This window comes from Oenanthe melanoleuca, chromosome 3 (genome assembly GCF_029582105.1).
Source record: "Oenanthe melanoleuca isolate GR-GAL-2019-014 chromosome 3, OMel1.0, whole genome shotgun sequence".
NCBI classification, from domain to species: Eukaryota; Metazoa; Chordata; class Aves; order Passeriformes; family Muscicapidae; genus Oenanthe; species Oenanthe melanoleuca.
The window spans coordinates 67,515,645-67,534,492 of NC_079336.1; the positions used below are offsets into that span (position 1 = coordinate 67,515,645).

General features: G+C 38.1%; 1 protein-coding gene across 1 annotated transcript in view; it reads left to right on the forward strand.

Moving 5' to 3' along the window:
• PCNX2 (pecanex 2) overlaps positions 1-18,848 on the forward strand; it is a 160,961-nt gene that overhangs the window by 25,092 nt on the left and 117,021 nt on the right. Inside the window, exons 9-12 of the mRNA XM_056487140.1 lie at positions 9,387-9,522; positions 12,156-12,298; positions 13,382-13,535; positions 13,633-13,665. Coding sequence (XP_056343115.1) covers positions 9,387-9,522; positions 12,156-12,298; positions 13,382-13,535; positions 13,633-13,665 — 466 coding nt within the window. The remainder of the gene's footprint in view (positions 1-9,386; positions 9,523-12,155; positions 12,299-13,381; positions 13,536-13,632; positions 13,666-18,848) is intronic.

Sequence of the window (18,848 nt, forward strand, 5' to 3'; positions counted from 1 at the left end):
AGCTGCATGAAGGAAAGTGCAAAGCAGAAGTTAATATGAAAAATAAGAAAGGGGATACAAGGAAGCTTGAAGTATGCTTAAGCTGGTTTTTGCATGGGCAGTTTGTAATGTCTACACCAGAGAGATTAGTGAGAGCTGCTTGTTCAGTAGGTAGTTTCTACCATCTGTGAGTAGATTTGAAGGGTAGCACAGGAAGGCAGGGGTTTCTGTTTTTTCTTCGAGTGTTCACCATCAAGTAGTTTTGTATTTAGACAATATGGAGCTCTTACAGCATGTAGAAAATGGAGGAGCAAACCTGCTTTAAGGACAGTACAGTACAGGAATGATGCATCTTTCCCCTGTCCCCATCTGTGGGCTTGCTCATCAGTTGTGTCAGGTTACTTTCTTTTTTGCTAAAGATGATCAGTGAAGGAAAGGTTATTAGTGAAGAAAGAGGCAAATAGGATAAAATAAAACACAAGGTGTAACAGCGATTGCTTCACTTAATCTTTTCTGTGTGTCTGTCTGTAGAAGGTCCTTGACAAAAATTATTCCCTTCATTGTGGGCCCTCTTTGGTGGATATATTCATCATAGAAGTAGTCCATACCAACTCCATACCAACAGGAGATGCTGCTGTTATGGAAGGATATTAGAAAAGAGACATGGGAAGCACCTCTGAGATGAACATGACTTTTCTACTAGCCCATGGTTAAGTTAACTAAGGAGAAGACTATGATTTTGAAAGTATGTCTTCATGAGCAATTGAAATGGTACAGATACAACCAATAGCTTTAGGCCTGGTGTCTGAATTCATTAATGAGCCATCCAAATTAGATTTCATGAGTCTAGAGATGCAGGAGAAAATTAATGCCTTGCCAAAAGAGGTGTCATCCTCCTTTTATAGGAGGGGGTAGGTTTTTTGTCTCATGGAGCCCAGATTTCAGAATTTAGAATAAGCATAGAGAAGAATAGAAAGGTTTGCAGTAGATGTGCATGAGCTCTTAAAACATTAATCATCAATCATGCTCGCTTCATACTGTTCAGATTAATCTGCTCCTAAGGGGAAAATGTCAGACTCTGAGTTGAGCAACTGGAGTAACCATGTGGATTTGAATGGACTGTGCCCTGATGTGCTTCTTTATGAGAAGAATGACCCAGGACAGAGGATCTCTTGTTTTGTGGTGCTGTTGGGAGAGGGAGCAGACCTGTCACTGGTGTCTGGCAGCTGTGGTGCTTCTGGGTGATGCTGTGGTTGTGAGAGGGGAAGGAATTTTGACTGGAGAGGGTATGAACTGTGGCTGCTTTGTCAAGAGTAAGGTAATTGCCTTATGAATTGGCCATAGGTAATTATCTTTTAACAGTGTTAGGCAAAACTGAAGAAGGTGTTTAAATATTACTCAAAAAAAGTTATTAAAGAAAGCCTTGAGGCAGACTAACTAATGTTTTATGATCTTCAATTCAAATTATAACTTTCTATTTCTGTCTATTGAGTCCTACTATTGTCTTCTCCATTTGTAGGCTTAAGCATTTCACATCAGATTATTAGGAACTGAAATTAAAGTAGTATTCCTGTGGCCCATAAAAAATTTATCTTCTTGGTATAGCATCTGAAATTAATTTCTCACAAATAATTCTGAGTCTTAACAATGTCACTGTCACAGAAATAAGGATGTGGTATGGTTTTATTTTTCTTCTTCGTTTTTGTGTGCTTCCTGTTTTTCATTTGCTTAGGAAGGGCTGGATGGACAACAGTGGATTGCAATGTGCCAGAGAAAGCAGGTGTCCAAATCTGAAAGTCTGTGATTTCTTCCTTCAGAGACTCCTTGACATTGCAGTCAATACTGTTAAAGGGAATTAGACTTCATCTTGTCAAATATCAGTGGCCCATCACATCTTTTTGGTTCTGCCGTGTTGTGAGATGATCTTTGGAACATACTCCAGTTTATCAATATTTATGTGTATTCCATCAGTTTCTACTTTTTGTCTTTGTTTTTGGTTTTTTAGTTTTATTGTTGGCTTTTTCAACTATTGTATTTGTAGTTCTCCCATTGTACTCGAACCTGCAGTCCTTGTCCTGAGAAATTTTCAGAGCTTTTTAAATGCAGTATAAACACTTTTTTATTAATAATTTCCAAAATTATGCCTTAATTCTATTAAAGGCTACTGAGAATTAGAATTTTTTCAGATTGTCTCTCTACTTGGTTCTTGCCAAATTGTCTCTCGCTTGTCTAGCAGTCCAGCTTTTAAAATATTTGTAGACTAGCCAAGTTAAATTTTGAGGAAGTTTTTATGTTGCAATTATCACCAAAAGTAGATAATTCCTTTTCCATCGCAGTCACCACTTTGGTGGGTGATTCTTGTCACTGAGTTTGGTAAATTATTTAAGCTCTGGCAGGACTAATCATGTCCCCAATTATTGTCAGTGTAATTACCCTGACCCCACTTTTGTCTGTTGGCTTGCCAGCAGCACCTCTTGCCAGCAATCCCAGTGGAATGGGTTCCCTGCTGAGCTATTTGCATCTAAATTTGATGCTCCCATTACTTGCCAAGTTTACCTCCAGCCATAAATGGCTTTGTGACAGGCTTTGACAAAAGTATAAACTCTATTCCCAGCTCATGGATTATGTTAAAAAATAAGTACAAAAAGACCATTTGAATCTGTTCTGAAGTCAGTCACCAAAACACGTGGTGGAGCCTAGTTTTCCTGAAGGTGGCTGAACAGAACACCTGCTTGCCCTGAGTCTTGGTGACTTGGGGAGACAAATGCTATCACTCCAAACATCCTCCTTTCCTCCCTCTTCACCTAGATTTATATGCTGAGTGCCATATTGTAGGCAGTGTCCCTCTGGTCGGTCAGGGTCAGCTGTCCTGGCTTTGTCTCCTCTCAGTTGCTTCTGCACCCCCAGCTTCCTCACTGGTGGGGTGCTGTGAGAAGCAGAAAAAGCCCTTGGGGCTCTGTGTAAAGGCTGCTTAGAAACAGCTAAAACATACCTGTGTTACCAACACCATTTCTAGCACAAATCTGAAACATGGCTCCATACCAGCTACTATTAAGAAAATGAACTCTACCTCAACCAAAACCAGTACAAAGAGAAAGGATTACCTAGCTTTAGCAAAAAGCACCTTTGTCTTGGGTGCAGATTCTCCTTGCTGTGTGACACTTGAGTTTTCATTTGGAATCAATTATACGTAAAATCCAACTTGCTCTGTACCTTAAAAAAAATATTCCAGTTTGAGCCTTATCCTGCTTTCTGGGTCATGTATCTTTTAATTCATGTGTAAAGTTATTAAAATAATACTACTTTTTGTAGGATAAAATTGTATCAATGTATGTTTCATTACTACACATGGTTCAACCATACCAGTACAATCATGCATTCATATTGCACTTTGCATGTTCTGTCTGAGCAGTTGATCCTCTGAATCCTCAGTTTTTTCGGATGAGGTTCTGATATTGAAACCAGGCTTCTGAAAAGCTATATTATAGCTAAAATGTTTCACAATACAGATAGAGACCTCAATTTTAAAAAATTGCTTTGATTTTTGTTTTGATAATAATTTTATTTTTGGTATCATTTGGGCCAAAAGTTTAAAAAGTATTTGCAGCAAACTAGTGGCTAATGAGTACTAAAAAATAATTTAGGGTAACTGTCAGTACAGCTGCAGAGTGCTGGTGTTTCTGGCCCTGGGTAAAAGAGAGAATGTTGGATCAATGAGCTAACTTATTTGATTCACATTCTCATCCCAAAATAAGCTGCTTGAGTGCGTTATACTATATGAAAGTCTATCTGAATGCTTTAGTGGTACAATATGTCACCTTCATAAATCCACTAATATTTGGTATGTTCACTGTTGGAAAATTCCCTGAAATTTTGAGGTTATTTCTCATAGGAGAGAGTAGATTTTTTTTTTCTGGTATTTCAAAATGTTGTTTTAGAATGTGACCAAAAAGTGTGTCACTAAAACATCTTTGTATTTCTCAGCAAGGTGACCCAAATAATACAATCCCCCACTGCTCTTGTAATAAGCTGCTGAATCATAAAGATTTCTTAATGCTGCTTGTCAGTTCTGCAGCTGAGCATGTTTTGAAATGGATGCGACAAATATTACAGAGTCCTCTTTGGGATTCAGTGGTTTCAGATGAGCTGCTCCCCTGGGCATAGAGCAGCTTGAACACAGAAGTGAGCAGGGGGTGTGCACTGAAAATGCTAATGTTTGTGTTGTAATGAAGCCATGGATTTTTCTGGAAAGTACTCTCTGCAAACTCAGTAGCGTTTTCCTGATGGCTTGCAAGGGGCAGGAGGGAACCCTTACAATAATCTTGGCCAGTTAAAATACTTTCCTTTATTTGTGTAGGGGTTTTCAGCCCTTCTTTCACTGAACACTGGGCAGGGACACTAGTGTTTTCAACAGAATGAGACTCAGAGGTGAGAGGGGACCGTGCTGCCACATGATGGCAGCAAAGTCCTGCTCAGGACTAGGAGCTTATGGAGTGCTTCATGTGTTGGACTGGCTTCTCTTCCATCCTCTGCTCTTCCAGAAGGAGAGCTAAAAGGAGTGTTTTTAAGTATTTTGGAGCTAGCACAACTGTGGAAGTTATTAATGCACTAATTCCAATAGGGCTGCATCTTCTCAAAATGCATTCTCTAGTTTATTAGCTAACACATACTATTTGTTTTTAAAGTTTTTAGTACATTTATCTTTGCTTTGAAATGTAATAGGCTTGCAGATGATCAGTTTACATGCTTATTAGCAGAATGAAAAATATTTGAATACTGGGAAGTAAGAGTGTACTGAATGGACCCCATTCTTAGCATTTGAGTAAGAAGGTGTTCCTCACTTCTTGCCTTCATATTGACCATAGTGGCTTTGGGCTTGTGCTTTACAAGGCCTTTCTGTCAATGTGCAGAAGATGACTTAATATGTACCACTGCTTGTTTGGCAGTCTATTGCAACATTGCAGTGGTGATATCTTTCCTGCCCATTATGTCAGTATATTGCTACATCCAGCTTTCACATTCTGTAAACTCAGATATTCTGCCTTATTGTCATTAGGGGTTTTATTTTTCTAGTTAAAACTAATGGCAAAAATAGTCCACAAATCCTGTAGCAAAATATGTATAAATACACATTTGTACAGCTAGCAAAATATGAACAAGATTTAAGAGAGATTTAATCTTTGGCTTGAGCTTCTATCAGATATAAGCACTGAAAAAAGTTAAGATGCATATTGTGAATTAATTTTACACTTTATGAAACTGTTAATGTCTTACCAAAACAGTGAAGAGTGCTTCCTCTTTGAGTTTTTTCTGTTTCCTGTGGTTGAATTTGTCATATAATTATCTACTGCTAATGCAGCTGTCACTGGCATATTTCAATCTTCTTACATGATCTGAGTTGCTTTTTAGTGAAAGTCTTGTTATCTGGTTATTTGGGAGCTTTAAGCCATCATTTTCTTAAAAGAAGCAACATCCACAATTTTAGTGGCTTCAGTGTCAGTCTTGAACTGTGCAGTGCTCTGGACAGATTGGTGCTGGCAGCTTTCTAGTGGAGACCTAATAAGCAACATCAGTTCAGACAGCTACATTTGAGCCACAGACTGACTGTTTTGAGAGAGCACAAGGGTATGGGTGTGTTGAGTTCTTGCTGTGTTGTCAGCACTGACTGAGTCTTGCACAGTCACATCTCTCAGGTCTCACTTCAGTGCTTTTGGATGCACCTGAGACTGGTACCCCTGAAGCAATTGCTTGTTGGATGTGCAGAAGGAGACTTTGCCAACTCTGAGCTGAGGGCAGTATTTTTGGGAGCATTACACATAGCTTTCAGCTATATTATTTATTATTTCTGTGTATATTTATTACACACTGTAAACTCTGTAGTGATTCAGTCAGCTGACTTAGGCACTCCAGTGGGATCTTTCTGGGGTTAATCATGTGAGGACTTGTCCTTTCTCCAAAATGCAGCTTAAAATGAAATTTAACCAAGACCTGCAAAACAGCTTTATTAACAGGGAATTCTTGGTGGTATGCTGGTATAATGAACTTACCTTGAGAGGGGTTCAGATCCAAGACTAGCTAATCCTAACAAAGGGGGTGACTTAGGCTGGGTTCTCTCTGAATGGCTCAGGCCAGGTTGTCGGTGGTGTAAGGCAAGAGGCTAAACAGAGAGGGAGAAGGAAGACTTTTCCAGCATGGTGTTGTTATGCTGAAACATTCTATGTATTGTATGATTGCTCCACTACCTTATGCTTACTGACTGTTCTTACAAAATGGGATTATGAGGCAGAAAAAAATCCTGGTTTTATAGCAAATTATCAGTAGATGGTGCTATGTTGCTTTTGAATTTGGTCTGCGTAGGTTATATGTTTATCAAAGATATTTTTAGTTAATAATTTATTATTCAAAATTTAGTTCAATTATACCTTTGCTTACATTAGCAGTGCAGTTTACTGTGATACATCTTGATAATATAAATTTGATTCTGCAAATGAACAGATTTTCTATTTAGCAGGATTCTGTGTTATACTGCCATCAGCTCCGTTATAATGATTTTATGATTAGAGAGTATTGCTCATATTTATATATGGTAATAAATTTATAGAATCTAGTTTATAGGCTTACAAAAACACAAACACCATCACCACATTTCTTACTGGTGTTTGCTGTCAGTGTGATAGCAATGTCATCAGATGAGATGTACAGTTTCTAAGTAGCTGTGCAAGCAATTCATCTTTGTGGGTAGTAAGTGAATGTCAGAAGGAAGCTTTGTGGAAAACAGGGATAAGGAAGAGAAAAACAACAAACAGGAGCTGATGGAAATGGAAGACGAGGAGAGAATAACAAGATACAGAGAAATTAGATGGACGACTACCAGATGAGAGATTCTGATTTTGGAATTGTTGCTTTGCCTTCCCAACTTCTCTGCCCTAATTGCTTTTTCAGGTTTATTAAGTTTCTGACTCTTCCCCACAGTCAGTGTCCTGGCTGCTTGTGATCTCCTCTGCCACATACTGATAGGCAGAGCTATGGATTTTTAATGTAAACACGAAACAGACTGTGGGTGCTCTTGACTTTTTGCTTAACTTCAAGTCTTGTGGGAGATGGTTTGCTCTCCTAAGTTTATTCTTGGAATAAGTCTTATTAGTAAAAGATTTTTGATTTCTGAGAATTGATAGACTCCCCTGGTCTCTTCCTCCCATCTGTCCTTCTGCCATTTCCATTTTTGGTGAATGTGGGATTAAAAATGTAGTCTGATCTCAAAATACTTTTGGCTTTTTTAGAAAGACAGCTAAAGATGCAAAAATTTAGTAAAGATTGACTCTTAGTTTAGGAAGGTATGAGCAACCACTGTTTTATTCCCTTCCTCTTTTATTGAGTCACCTTTTGGACAGGAATTCCCAGGCTAGTATTCTTGCATAGCCTGGGCTACGTTTGCCTTTTTGCCACTGTGAACACAGAGACTCAGGGTTGCACCCACAATGACAAAGAATGGGACAGCTCATCCTGAGGGGAAAAAATATCCCTTACCTTCCTTCTGACTGGACAAGGTTGCTCTGTAGTCCATATCTGTGGGAATCTTACTCCTGGGAGACATTCCTGAAGGCTTCCTCCACTTTCTTCCTGCTTGCATCTTCTGGTTGTGATCTTGGATGATCTTGGATCTTGGATGAGCGCCCATCTCTTCTGTACTGTTTTGTTAATAACTGCTGACAAAGGAGATGAATCTTACAGAGGGCTGCCTTGTGGCTGGGACATCAAGTGGGTTGTGTTGGACCACATTCTCATTTCCTAGTACTGCCCAAAGGGAGCATGATAGCTTTCCTGACTCTGTGGAGTGGATCATGCTGCTGTCTGTAGCAGGAGTGTGGAGTGCAGAGGAAGCCATTAGGCTCAGGAGCATGAGGTGCTCTCATTTCTGCTCAGCTAAGAGTTCTGCTGGAGTGGCAGATGGTGAATACCAGGTCTGGAATTCAGGCCTGATAGCAATCAAGGCTTTGAAAGCATAAACTACCTGGCTGCTAAACTGGAGGCAAGACGGCTCCTCTGCTGACATCCTGAGGCTGACTGTGTTCCTGTTGGTCCAGGCAGAGCTAGCACATCCTGGAGGGGAGGAGACAGTGTGTGCATTTCAACCTGTTGGTGTGTCAGTCCTTCTTTTAAGCAATCCAGATGCTGAACTATGTTCCAGAACAATGCTAACCACTGCAGGTGAAATTAGCAGCCAGTTATGTGCAGGACAGCCACAATTTTAATGCCTTAACAAGGGTTACATAGGAGCCTTTGGGAATTGGCAACCAAAAGCAAGGAAAGTTGAGTTAACTAAAATTAATAAGGTGCCTTTGGGGCAAGTGTAGGGTATGCAAGAGGAGGGTTTTAATCTTTGCACTGCCATAGGCTTCGTGGCTGACTGTAGGCAGATTTCTCTAGTTTCTTCCTGCTTGTCTTTATGCAAAGTAAGAACAACAGATATTGACTACCTTAAATGAGCACTTAGGTGCTTTCTCTTCATGTAGATACGAAAGTAGTAAGACCCCAAGGCAGGTATGCAGAGGCAGTGGGGCAATGAGCTTGGAGCAGAGTGCCTGATATATAAATCCCATTTAGAAAAGAATTAGAAAGAAGTATTCAAAATAGATCTCTTCCTCAAGTAACAATTATTTCATTTCAATAAAGTTGTCTCTGAAACCCAGTCAGTCATGTCATGGTAATACCATTTCTGCAACCCAACAGGCACTGCTGCTCTAAGTGCAGATTTTCTCAAGTGTTTGGGTGCAGTACCTACAACACAAAACAGTAAATGTGAGAAAAAACCAATAAATAGTATCTTGCTCAGGGCCCTCCCAGGGTGAGTTTACACTCAGTGCAAGGGATATCTAAAATAGACTTATGTGAATAAGCTCATGTGTTGATACCTTGCTAGGGCAGAAGGAAGTTCTTGTAGCCTGAATTCTCAGCAGGGTAAACCATTACTCAGGAAATCCAGTGCAGGTGAAATCAGACTAGCTTGGTACCTAAGTGAGCTCATTGGAAGCTATTCTGGGATTTTTGCAGTATCTATTTTGCATTTTGCTCTGTAGATGTGTATCTCTAAACTTAAATTGTCAATGGACAGAAAAAGGCGCTTCTGAAGTGTGATTCCTTGAGGGTGTTCATCTCAGAATGAGAAAAGCTGTGATACAGAAGTATCTGTGTCTCTGTAGTGGATGTAGTAAATCAAGTGTATCTGAATTTGGGGGTTATCTGCTATATGGATCTGTGCTAGATTTCAGATATGAAGATGGAAGGTTCCCAGGTCCTGTGAGCCAACCAGTAGTGTAATTACAGGCTTTCTCCTGTAATATTTCAGAATTGTTAGGAAAATATTGCTGCTTAAAACAATCTCTTTCTTTCCTGTCCTCTGTGCACAGTGAAATACAGTTCAGCTCCTCCAGTACAACCACTTCAGAGAGCCAAGAGCCATCTTCTGGGGATCAAGCAGCCAGCGCGCTTCAGCAGCAGCTCCTGCTGATGGTGGCCAGAAGGACCCTTTCAGAAAACCCACGGGTACATTGCAATATCTGAGTTTCTAGCATCTTGATGAACTGCTCAATAAACAAATGCTGCAGGCTTGTTCCTGAGACAATTTTGTTGATTTTGCTATACTGCTTTTCCTGGTATTGCTCGTGTGGGAGAAGATGTGTTTTATGTTGATGGATGCAACTCAGCTGTTTTCTGCTGACACTGATTGGTGTCCTAGGGGACTACTTAAAGACTCCATCACCAAAAAAGTTAATCTTCTATCTTCAGCCATATTTCATTTGGAAGAGGACACAGCTGTTAGGATTTTAGACACACCACCAGATTTTAATAGTATGAAGTGTTTATTCCATATTCATTGCTGTCATAAAACCTCATGTCTGGTTTCACTTGGGCAACCAGACCTCTGAATGTTTGCTGTGGAATGTTGAAGCCACCTTCTCAATGCAGCTAGTAAAAGAAAAAGGCCCTCAGACTTCAGTTTGCATGGTCTTATGTGGACATGAACTTTATAGTGTTTTGGGTCTGTGATTTAGGGCTATAATCAGTTTTTACAATTCCTTTTATAATACCTTTGACTTTCTCTCTGCCATGGCAAATTCTAGTTTGGTATTTATGAATAACAGTAAAATGACAGTTAATTGCCTTTCATCTTAAATTTCACACAAGAATGTTAAGCCAGAAGCAACTTTAGTTAAGGAACTATTTTAAACTAAAAATCAGTAAATTGTCCCAAATAGTATCTTTCATATTTGGACAGTGTCGTCCATCTAAAGACTCAGATGTTTTCTGGGTATCTAGAGTCTTGTAAATTAGAGACTTGTCATTTCTTCTTTTGCTTTTAGGAAGAGTGCTCCTCAAGTGCTCCTCAATAGCAAATTTGTGGCCAAACCAGGCAGTAATTTCAGAATGTCCTGGTTTCTGATTTTTTTTTTTTTCTTAAACATGAAATTCTGATCCTGCATAAGTCAGGAAAAGCATTGTCATTGATTTCAGTGAAGCTAGGGCTTCAGGCTGTCACTGACACCAAATAAATTTATGTAGTGAATTTTTATAAGCCCTTTTTTGATGGGATACACAGTTAGACTTGAGTGACTTGCTCAAGGCTAGTCAGAGAATTTCCCAAATCCAGCTCAAAAATCTGACTCCCGCCCAAGCACTGCAAGACTCACACAGAGGATTTCATCCAAAGGTTACAGTTCCTCAGGAGCCAAAATATTCACTTATGCACTCAGCTAAAGGTGCTTTAGGCTGTTCTGGGTACTCAGCAATCAGATCCTTGGGTGTTTTTAGTGAACTCTCTGCCACTGTTTTGATTTTTTTTTTTTTTTTTAAATCAAGTTATGGCGAGCAATCTACGTTGTGTGAAGTTAATGACTGCAGTGGACTGAGTTTCACTTTGCTTTCTGTTGGGTAATGGGACCCAAGAGAAACAAAACTGTGCCAGTATTAGCAACTGTAATATTTTAAAACATGTTTTTTTTTTTCTTTAAAAATGCCCCGACCCCAAGGGTAAGTTACTTTTTAAAGTGGTAATAAAAATATTAAAATTTGAACTACATAAGCTACTTTCAGATTTTGAAGTCAGTGTAATGAAAGGATTACAACTGGTCTCATGGCCTTTTTATTGTTAATAAAGGAAAGAATGCCAAATAACTCAGCATACCCCTTGCATGTCTCAATGCTCAGAAATATGAGTGATTGTCATGCACTACTAGCAGCTGAGCTCCCTAGCCCTGCATGGCCTGTACACTTTTAGTCAAGTGGAGGCATGAGATAAAATGCCTGAAATTTTATTTCTTTCTCCAGAGCTTATGCTAGCCTGTTTCACCTCATGTTTGCCGCAGACTGAGAATATCAACAAGTTGTTTCCCAGCTGATGCACAGTAGTACGTGTCATGTGTAAATTCTGTGTAAAATTCCTTTTCCTGGAAAGTGAAGATTAGAAATTACTCCAATGTTCTGAGAAAAAAATCAGCAATTCCTTTGTGCAAGTGCACGGGTTGTTTAAAAAACTGTGCTTTGCTAACAGTTATAATTTGGTAATCAATTACTTCACCCAGAAATCCCCTTCCCTGACTAGGAAAGTTAATCTAACATAACTCTAATGTAGACATTTCCTACAGTTCCATAATAAGCATATTTGTTGATTAGTTGTCTTTAAGGAGGGGCTGGGAAAAGCATCTCAGGAAAGATAAAGCTGTATTCTGGAAGAAAAGCTGAGAAGTCACACCTCTAGGCCTTAAGGCCTATTTATTTATTTAAAAAGAAGGATTTGTCCTATCATGTTTTTGTGTTGTGCTGTAATTAGCCTGATACATGGGAAAACCTTCAAAAAGAAACTTTAGGCAAGTACTGGATCTGGACTAAAAAATAATTACTTTTTAAATTAATATGTAGTATTTTTAAAGCATATTGTCACTATTGAGCTCCACAATTAATATAGCTTCTGTTCATCTGTGACAATTAAGCTGGTGTGATATTTTTATTTCTAATTTAAAATTAAGAAAATAAATATGCTAATAAGCTCTCACTACATCTTTTAGTTAAAAAAGAAAAAAAATCTTACACTCATGTAAATTTGGCCTTTTCAACACCTATTTTGCTTGCAGCTGTGTGCGAGTGTGAGAGTTTTGTGTATTTCTGGTTTGTTTTTATAGCAGCCCAGCCAGGACCCCGAGGATTCTTCTTGTTCTTCGGCACAGCGGAAGCTGAACAGGCAGTTTTACAGATTTGTTATATTCCCTGGCAAGTGGATTAAAGTCTGGTATGATCGTCTTACCTTGTTGGCATTGTTGGACAGGTAAGCTCTTTTTTTAAAGCTGCTCTGTGTAGTGTTGCAGTGGGTGGCTCCACATGTCCATAAAGCAATGCTGACCACTAGAGAAGGAGAATTCAGGCTGAGTAGATAGATGTGTTTTTGCTTTAAGCTGAAGTTCAGGGTTGGTTTCAGTGGTCCTTGCTACCCTTTGTCTTCAAGTAAGGACTTTGATTCATGTGACTATCAGGCTTGTAGACTAGTCTGTGATTTGATTCACAGATGGTTTCTGATGAGAAAATCAGAAGTAGAAGGATCCCAGGGTATTGTAAACCAAGTACTCCAGTCTTTAAAAAAAGAAAATTACTTATAGAATGTTATTCAGGTGAAGATTTTTGAGCGGCTGCCTCTGTTCCAGTTCAAGTTTATTTGTCTCTGCTTCTCTTGGGGGTGCAGTGCCATATGGGTAAACATGTGCTCCACAGCAGAAATCTCAGATGGCAGTTTTACCTGATGCAGAAATCAAGCTACATGTCAGGTATCTTTAAGTCCAGAGCAGATATTTACTTATCTGTGGTGTTTTATATCTGTGTTTCAATTACATGGAAATTTTTTCTGCTGATAAGCTCTTTTGTTACAGCCTGAATATTAACACTGTTTTTTATCTCAGCTCTCACATTCTAACAGAACAGATAAAACAAGTAAAACAACAGATGACAAATTTGGTCTTTCATCCAGTTCTTTGCTGTCAGATGTATATTTTTTTGTTAATGGAGTGCCTTATTTTGTCATTTAAAAGTGGTTGAATATTTGATTTTATTTGTAGCTATTCATGTATTGTTTGGTGTTTTTTAAAATTTTGTTTGTGGAATTCTAGTTGGAAAGGGAGATGGGAAGGGATATTAGACTTCAGTACATATGTTTTTTTTCCCTATACATTTAAGCTATCATTTTGGATAAGGTTTTTGGCATGGGGATAAAATACTGTTGAACAGAGAGATATAGTTATGGGATCCAGTGAATTCTGATAGCTGCAGCACTGACAGTTCATACCAGCTACAAATGCAGCTGCCTTGCTCTAATGAATCTATAAATATTTGTACTTCTCCAACGCTTTTATTCACATAGGACAGAAGATATAAAGGAAAATGTGTTTGCTGTCCTTCTAGTAGTTCTTGTTTCACTTCTTGGATTCCTGACTCTGAACCAAGGCTTCTGTAAAGACATTTGGGTTCTGTTGTTCTGTCTTGTAATGGCCAGCTGCCAGTATTCTCTCCTCAAGGTAGGACTCACTTTATAGCCAATTGCTGAATTCTCTTCTAAGTTCTGCAAAGACAGAATCTTGTGAGCAAACATCTTTTGTTCTGTTCTGTTTTTAGAGTGTTCAGCCTGATCCTGCTTCGCCAATACATGTAAGTCTCAGTTAGTAAAACAAGTCTATTTCCTTTGTTATCACTTGTGTACTGTGAAACAGCTGACTGTTCAGTGAAACACAGGTATTAGTCATTTGCTGTTCTAGCTGATTTATGAAAAAGACATATGTGATTTTTATACTAGGTTTAATTATTTTTAAGCTATTTGAAGTTATCACAGCTATTAGAAAAGTGCATTTCCTTTAAGTTAATATGTGCAGTAAAAAATTCATCTGGACTATTGTGCTGATATTTGATCCTGGACATCACACAAATCTTTGCTTTGCTTTACTTTAGAAACAGACAGAAAAGAGTAGAAGTTCCAGACTAGCAGCTCAGTCGTTGCTCAGTTAGGATTTTTTTTTTTTCTTCTTTGAGACTGGGGCTTGATCTTTTTAGTTTTTAAATCTGCTACTGAAGATTTATTTATTAAAAGTATTATTAGCTCATCAAATGGCACAGTGTTTTCCCTTTGTTACAATATGGTCACAGCTTTTGTGCTTACATCCTGAAGAAATGGCCGAATCTTTGGGTGAATGCAGGATGTAAGGATCCATGTTGATTGCTATGGGTTGTTTTTTTATTGGATATATCTAAGAAATTGAACTCTGATGGTGCCAACCATCTTGCAGAGGACCAGTTCTTTATACAAGTCTGTCCTTGTTATAGGACTGTTGTAGGGGCATCATCCTATGACTTTAACCTTACTACTCCACCTCTCATGGTGTCTCTGCATTTTTGATTTGTGGATCTTGGAAGACATTTCAGTGGTCATAATGCCTTTTCCTTTCTTTTACACTGTGTGCTAGTTGCTTATGTTTCTTATTTAGCTCTTTGAGTATTTTTGAGGATACCCTCTCTTTCCTCAGGTTTCAAAAATGGCGTGTTGAAAACTTCAGGTCTGCTGAAACAGTTCCCTTTGGCAGGGAGCAATTATTTTTGTCAGTTTAGAGGCTAGAAATACAGGGTGAACTTGATATTGCTGTTATTTTTAATATATTCTGCATGCTTCACTAAATGGATTTCAGAAGATTCTCAGTTTGTTTTTCATGCCAGTTATTAAGGGTTGAAGTCATGGTGGTTTTGATTATAATGCATTCATAGGAAATACCTGTTTGCATAAAAAGTAGAGAAAGGTAATAAATAGCACTTACCCATTGTAGGGTAATATTTTCAATACATTAAAGAAATAGTCCAACCTTAGTGAAAAGTTGGGAGACCTTGTGAGTGTATAATTTATATTATAATATAATTTATATTTATAATATAGAGTCAGCTCAACTGGCATCGTCTAGATGTAATAATGTAATCAAGTACTTTGCACTTAATCAGACATTAGTAATGTGTACATTTGTTTCAAGTAGGTGGCAAACAGTTTAATCAAAACTTCATTATGAACCTATGCAGCCCATATTTTTTAATAGTATTAAACACAAGGTAGTGTTTAAACAGGACTTTTTTTTTTTTTTTGGTGCAGAATCCAGGTCTGAATTTCAGGTTCTCACAATACTATTACAAGTGTTATTTGCTGTATTATGTTGTGCAAGTCATGCAGCAATGGAGCAAAGTTACAATAGGTGTATTCCAATCTTCCTTTTCTTTCTCAAAACTTTAATAGGGATACTTTCTTGCAAACTTTTTGGTGCATTACACAAACTCCCATAAAATTTAGGAAGTTTTTCCACTAAGGGTTTTAAAGGTGGAGGTGTCATCATGCTAAAATAGAAGATTAGCAATTTCTACATTATAGCTTTTTAACACAATAGGTATTTTTAAAGGCTTGCTGGAGCTACTAAGAACCTCAGAAATAGGACAATGAGAAGGTGAGAAGAGATACTCCATATACTGTTTTATAATGCATGTGACTGCATTAAATTTAAAGAGAATAAAATCTCTTGATGTTAATGTAAGGATGCAGAACAGCAGAGGGATTAAAGAATGATCTGTACCACTCCCATGAATGAAAATGCATGTGAGATTTTTTTGAGTGTGAAACAAACCATCATGAGCCTCAGATCTGCATAGTGAATTAAGTTCTATTCAAGGATCCATGAGTAGCCACTAATGCATTACCTTATACATGGCTGCCAAGGAGATTCCAAACTTCTTCCCTATCTCACCTGCAGATTTTATTACTGTTTGGTGAGGCTTTGTCATCTCTAGCCTGTAGCATTTTGAAAGACTGTTTTAATATAGTATCCAGTGAACTCAGAGAACACAGCACTGAGAGATGCTGTAAGATTTTGTTCCAAACTCCTCCTAAGTGCCACTTGCTGCTGTTGAGGAAGAGCTGTCATTTATTGTTGCTGCAGGTTTAGTACTGGTGCCTGCTATAAGATGAGAGTCTAATCTTCCTGTCAGCTGGAGCTTTAGCCTTTTCAGTTCTAGTCCACTGGGAGCTGGTGGCCTTTAGCTGCTGTTTACACAGGAGTACGTGGTTCTGGGATGGTGAAATTTGACAACAGCCTCCTCATTGGAGTGATGGAGAGGAGAAAATCAAGTTCATTCCAAAGTGTGTTATATTTTGCTGTTAGTGACCTGATCCAAGCAACCTACTGGTGACTGCAGGGTATTAAAATTCAGAGATCCAAAAGATCCAGGTCATGTGCATTCAAAGGTTTTAGAAAAACCTTAGGCAAGGTTTTACATTTAGTAAATGGCTCTATAGAAGGATCAGGAGAGCTTGTCTCAAAGACCTCATGAGACACCTGTATAGCTCAGGATCTAGCTTGGGCTTACAAGGTATTTGAGCTTGAAAGATTGCAGTTGTGCTCATAACAAGATTTAGAGAATCTCTTGCATAGTCATTGTCTTAGTCCTGTTTTGTACAAAGCAGATAACTAACTCAGTTGTGTAGCTATCATAGGCAGTTTCCTAAATCCCATAAGGCACTTATAAAGTATTTTTAATTTGTCCCTGTAAGCTTTTTTGTAGAACTGAGCACATGCACATTTCTTTATATAAAAAAGCCTTCTTTCTTCTTTTACATGTGTGCACCCACAAACAAAAAAACCCTATTAGATCTTTCTAAAATTTTCCCATCAAAATGATTTGCAGTCAAAACTACTGTTTTAGAAAATGTGTATGTGAAATTATTTTTTGTTGAAATTCTTAATATTTTTATAGAAATATGAGATGCATCACTGCTGTGTTGGTAAAATGTGAATATGTATCTGAAACATATTAATGAGAAATATGGACATGAATAATAGTGACTTTTTTGTAGTGGACTTTGAGAAAGGAAGAGCTTTCACTGAAATTTTTATCAGTGAAGGAAAAAAAGAGGATTGTTTAACAAATGAGATATAAAATGTGTAATGAATTCTGATTTATTATTTAAATTCTTCTAAACAAGAATGTCTGTGTAGTCCCTTTGTAGTCTGTGTAGTTCCCTTTGAAGCTACCTGACCTTCAACAGAGTCAGCATCACCTCTGGGGTTGGTATCTTTGGCAAACTTGCTAAATGGTGCATTCAGTTCCTGCATGCAGGTCATTGATAATCTGTTGAGCAGAGCTGGTTCTAGAACTGAGCCCTGAGGAACTTCACCTGCTGATGGCCACCAGCCAGATGTGGCCCCTTTCACTGCAGCCCTTTGAGCTCTGCCTGCCCTTCAGCCAGTTCTTCAGCCAGTGCACCCTAAACTACTTTAGAAATAAAAGTTAAATGTGTGCTGTAATCCTAATTGGGTATGTCAGTGTTCTGCATGGAAATGCAAGATGTGTGGAGTTAAACCTCTGGGCTTGTAGTCTTAAAATCTTAGTAGTCATCATCAGTCTTAGCCTGCCTTCAAAGAATCACCATGCAAAGTTAAAACTGGCTTCTGTAGTTCAAGAGGTAAGACAAGAATGTAACATCACAATAAAACAGACTTTGGTCTGGAGCAAACGTCAGGATATAAAACATAAAGCAGTTGTTTAGGTGCATATTTATTGGTTTCTTTTCCTAAGGCACAGCTCATATTTTACATAAATGAACTGAAGTTTAAAAAAAGGCCAGAAAGTAATAGTTTAAATAATTTTTCTTTTTAAAGTAGTATTTTTATCTTTATAATTTTCCATGGATTATTTTGTGGACATGTGTCCTATTAAAAAAAAAAAAAAAAAGGCAGTAGTGAAATTGAAATTGATTAAACAGTAAGGATTTGTGTCCTGACTTGATTCATATTCCAGGGATGTGAGACACGATGTAAGCCCACTAGTTCCCAGTAATCTGCCACCTTGTTAACTGATTGATCCCAAAAGAGAGTACAGATCAGTTAATAGCAATCTAACATACGAGCTGGCTGGCAGCCAAACAAACACAGCCAGTTTCAAGTCAGTAAGTAGACTCAAAAAAAGACATGATCTTTTATTATACTCAAATTACATTTCTCAAATAGGAACAGTTGCAAGGCAGCTTTATGAAAGGCAAACTTGGATTCTCTTCACTTTGCTCTCCTGGCTTTTCACACTCAAGCAATCTTTTGACTCGTCAGTGTTTAAAATGCCTTAGTTGCCCTTAAGCTTGCTACCAGGAGAACTATTAAGGTTCTCCTTAAGTGCCTGTTAGTTTTCCTGGCCTGCAGCCCCACAAGAGTGTTTTGTAGGATTAGTGGGAATCAATTGTGTGAGAGACATGTGTGAAAGACATCAGATGAGATTCCTTCCACATCCTAATTCCTTTGGATCATCGTTTCAAAGTGCCTCATGAGAAGCAGACCAGAAAGTGCTGATAAGTGTCACCCCCTTCAGAAGGCATGCTGATTTGCTGTCAAGTGGTTCAAAGAAACAAAAAAATTAAATTGGTGAAGAAAAATCCATTGCCATGCCTCACATGCTACCAGGGATGTGCTCTATTATATTTTTTCTTCCTGGGATTCAATTAAAAATTAAGTTATTTTTATATTTCATAAAGTAAAAAAAAAAAAGTCAAGCCACCTGAAGCAGGTGTTCATTGAAATAAAAGAAATATAGGGAAAAAATTATTTTTATGCTGAAAAGAAAGACTCAGACAGATAGAGGTTTTTTTTCTCCACAGAATATGATGACTCTTGGAATTAGTAAATTTTGAAAGGTCCAGAAGGGTAGGTTTTCAAAAGCATAAATGATTGCTGGAGTCAGTCTTAACTGCTCACTGTGCCTTTTGAAAGTCTGGAGAAGATAAAATACCTTGTAACATTTTTATTACTACTTATTATGTATAA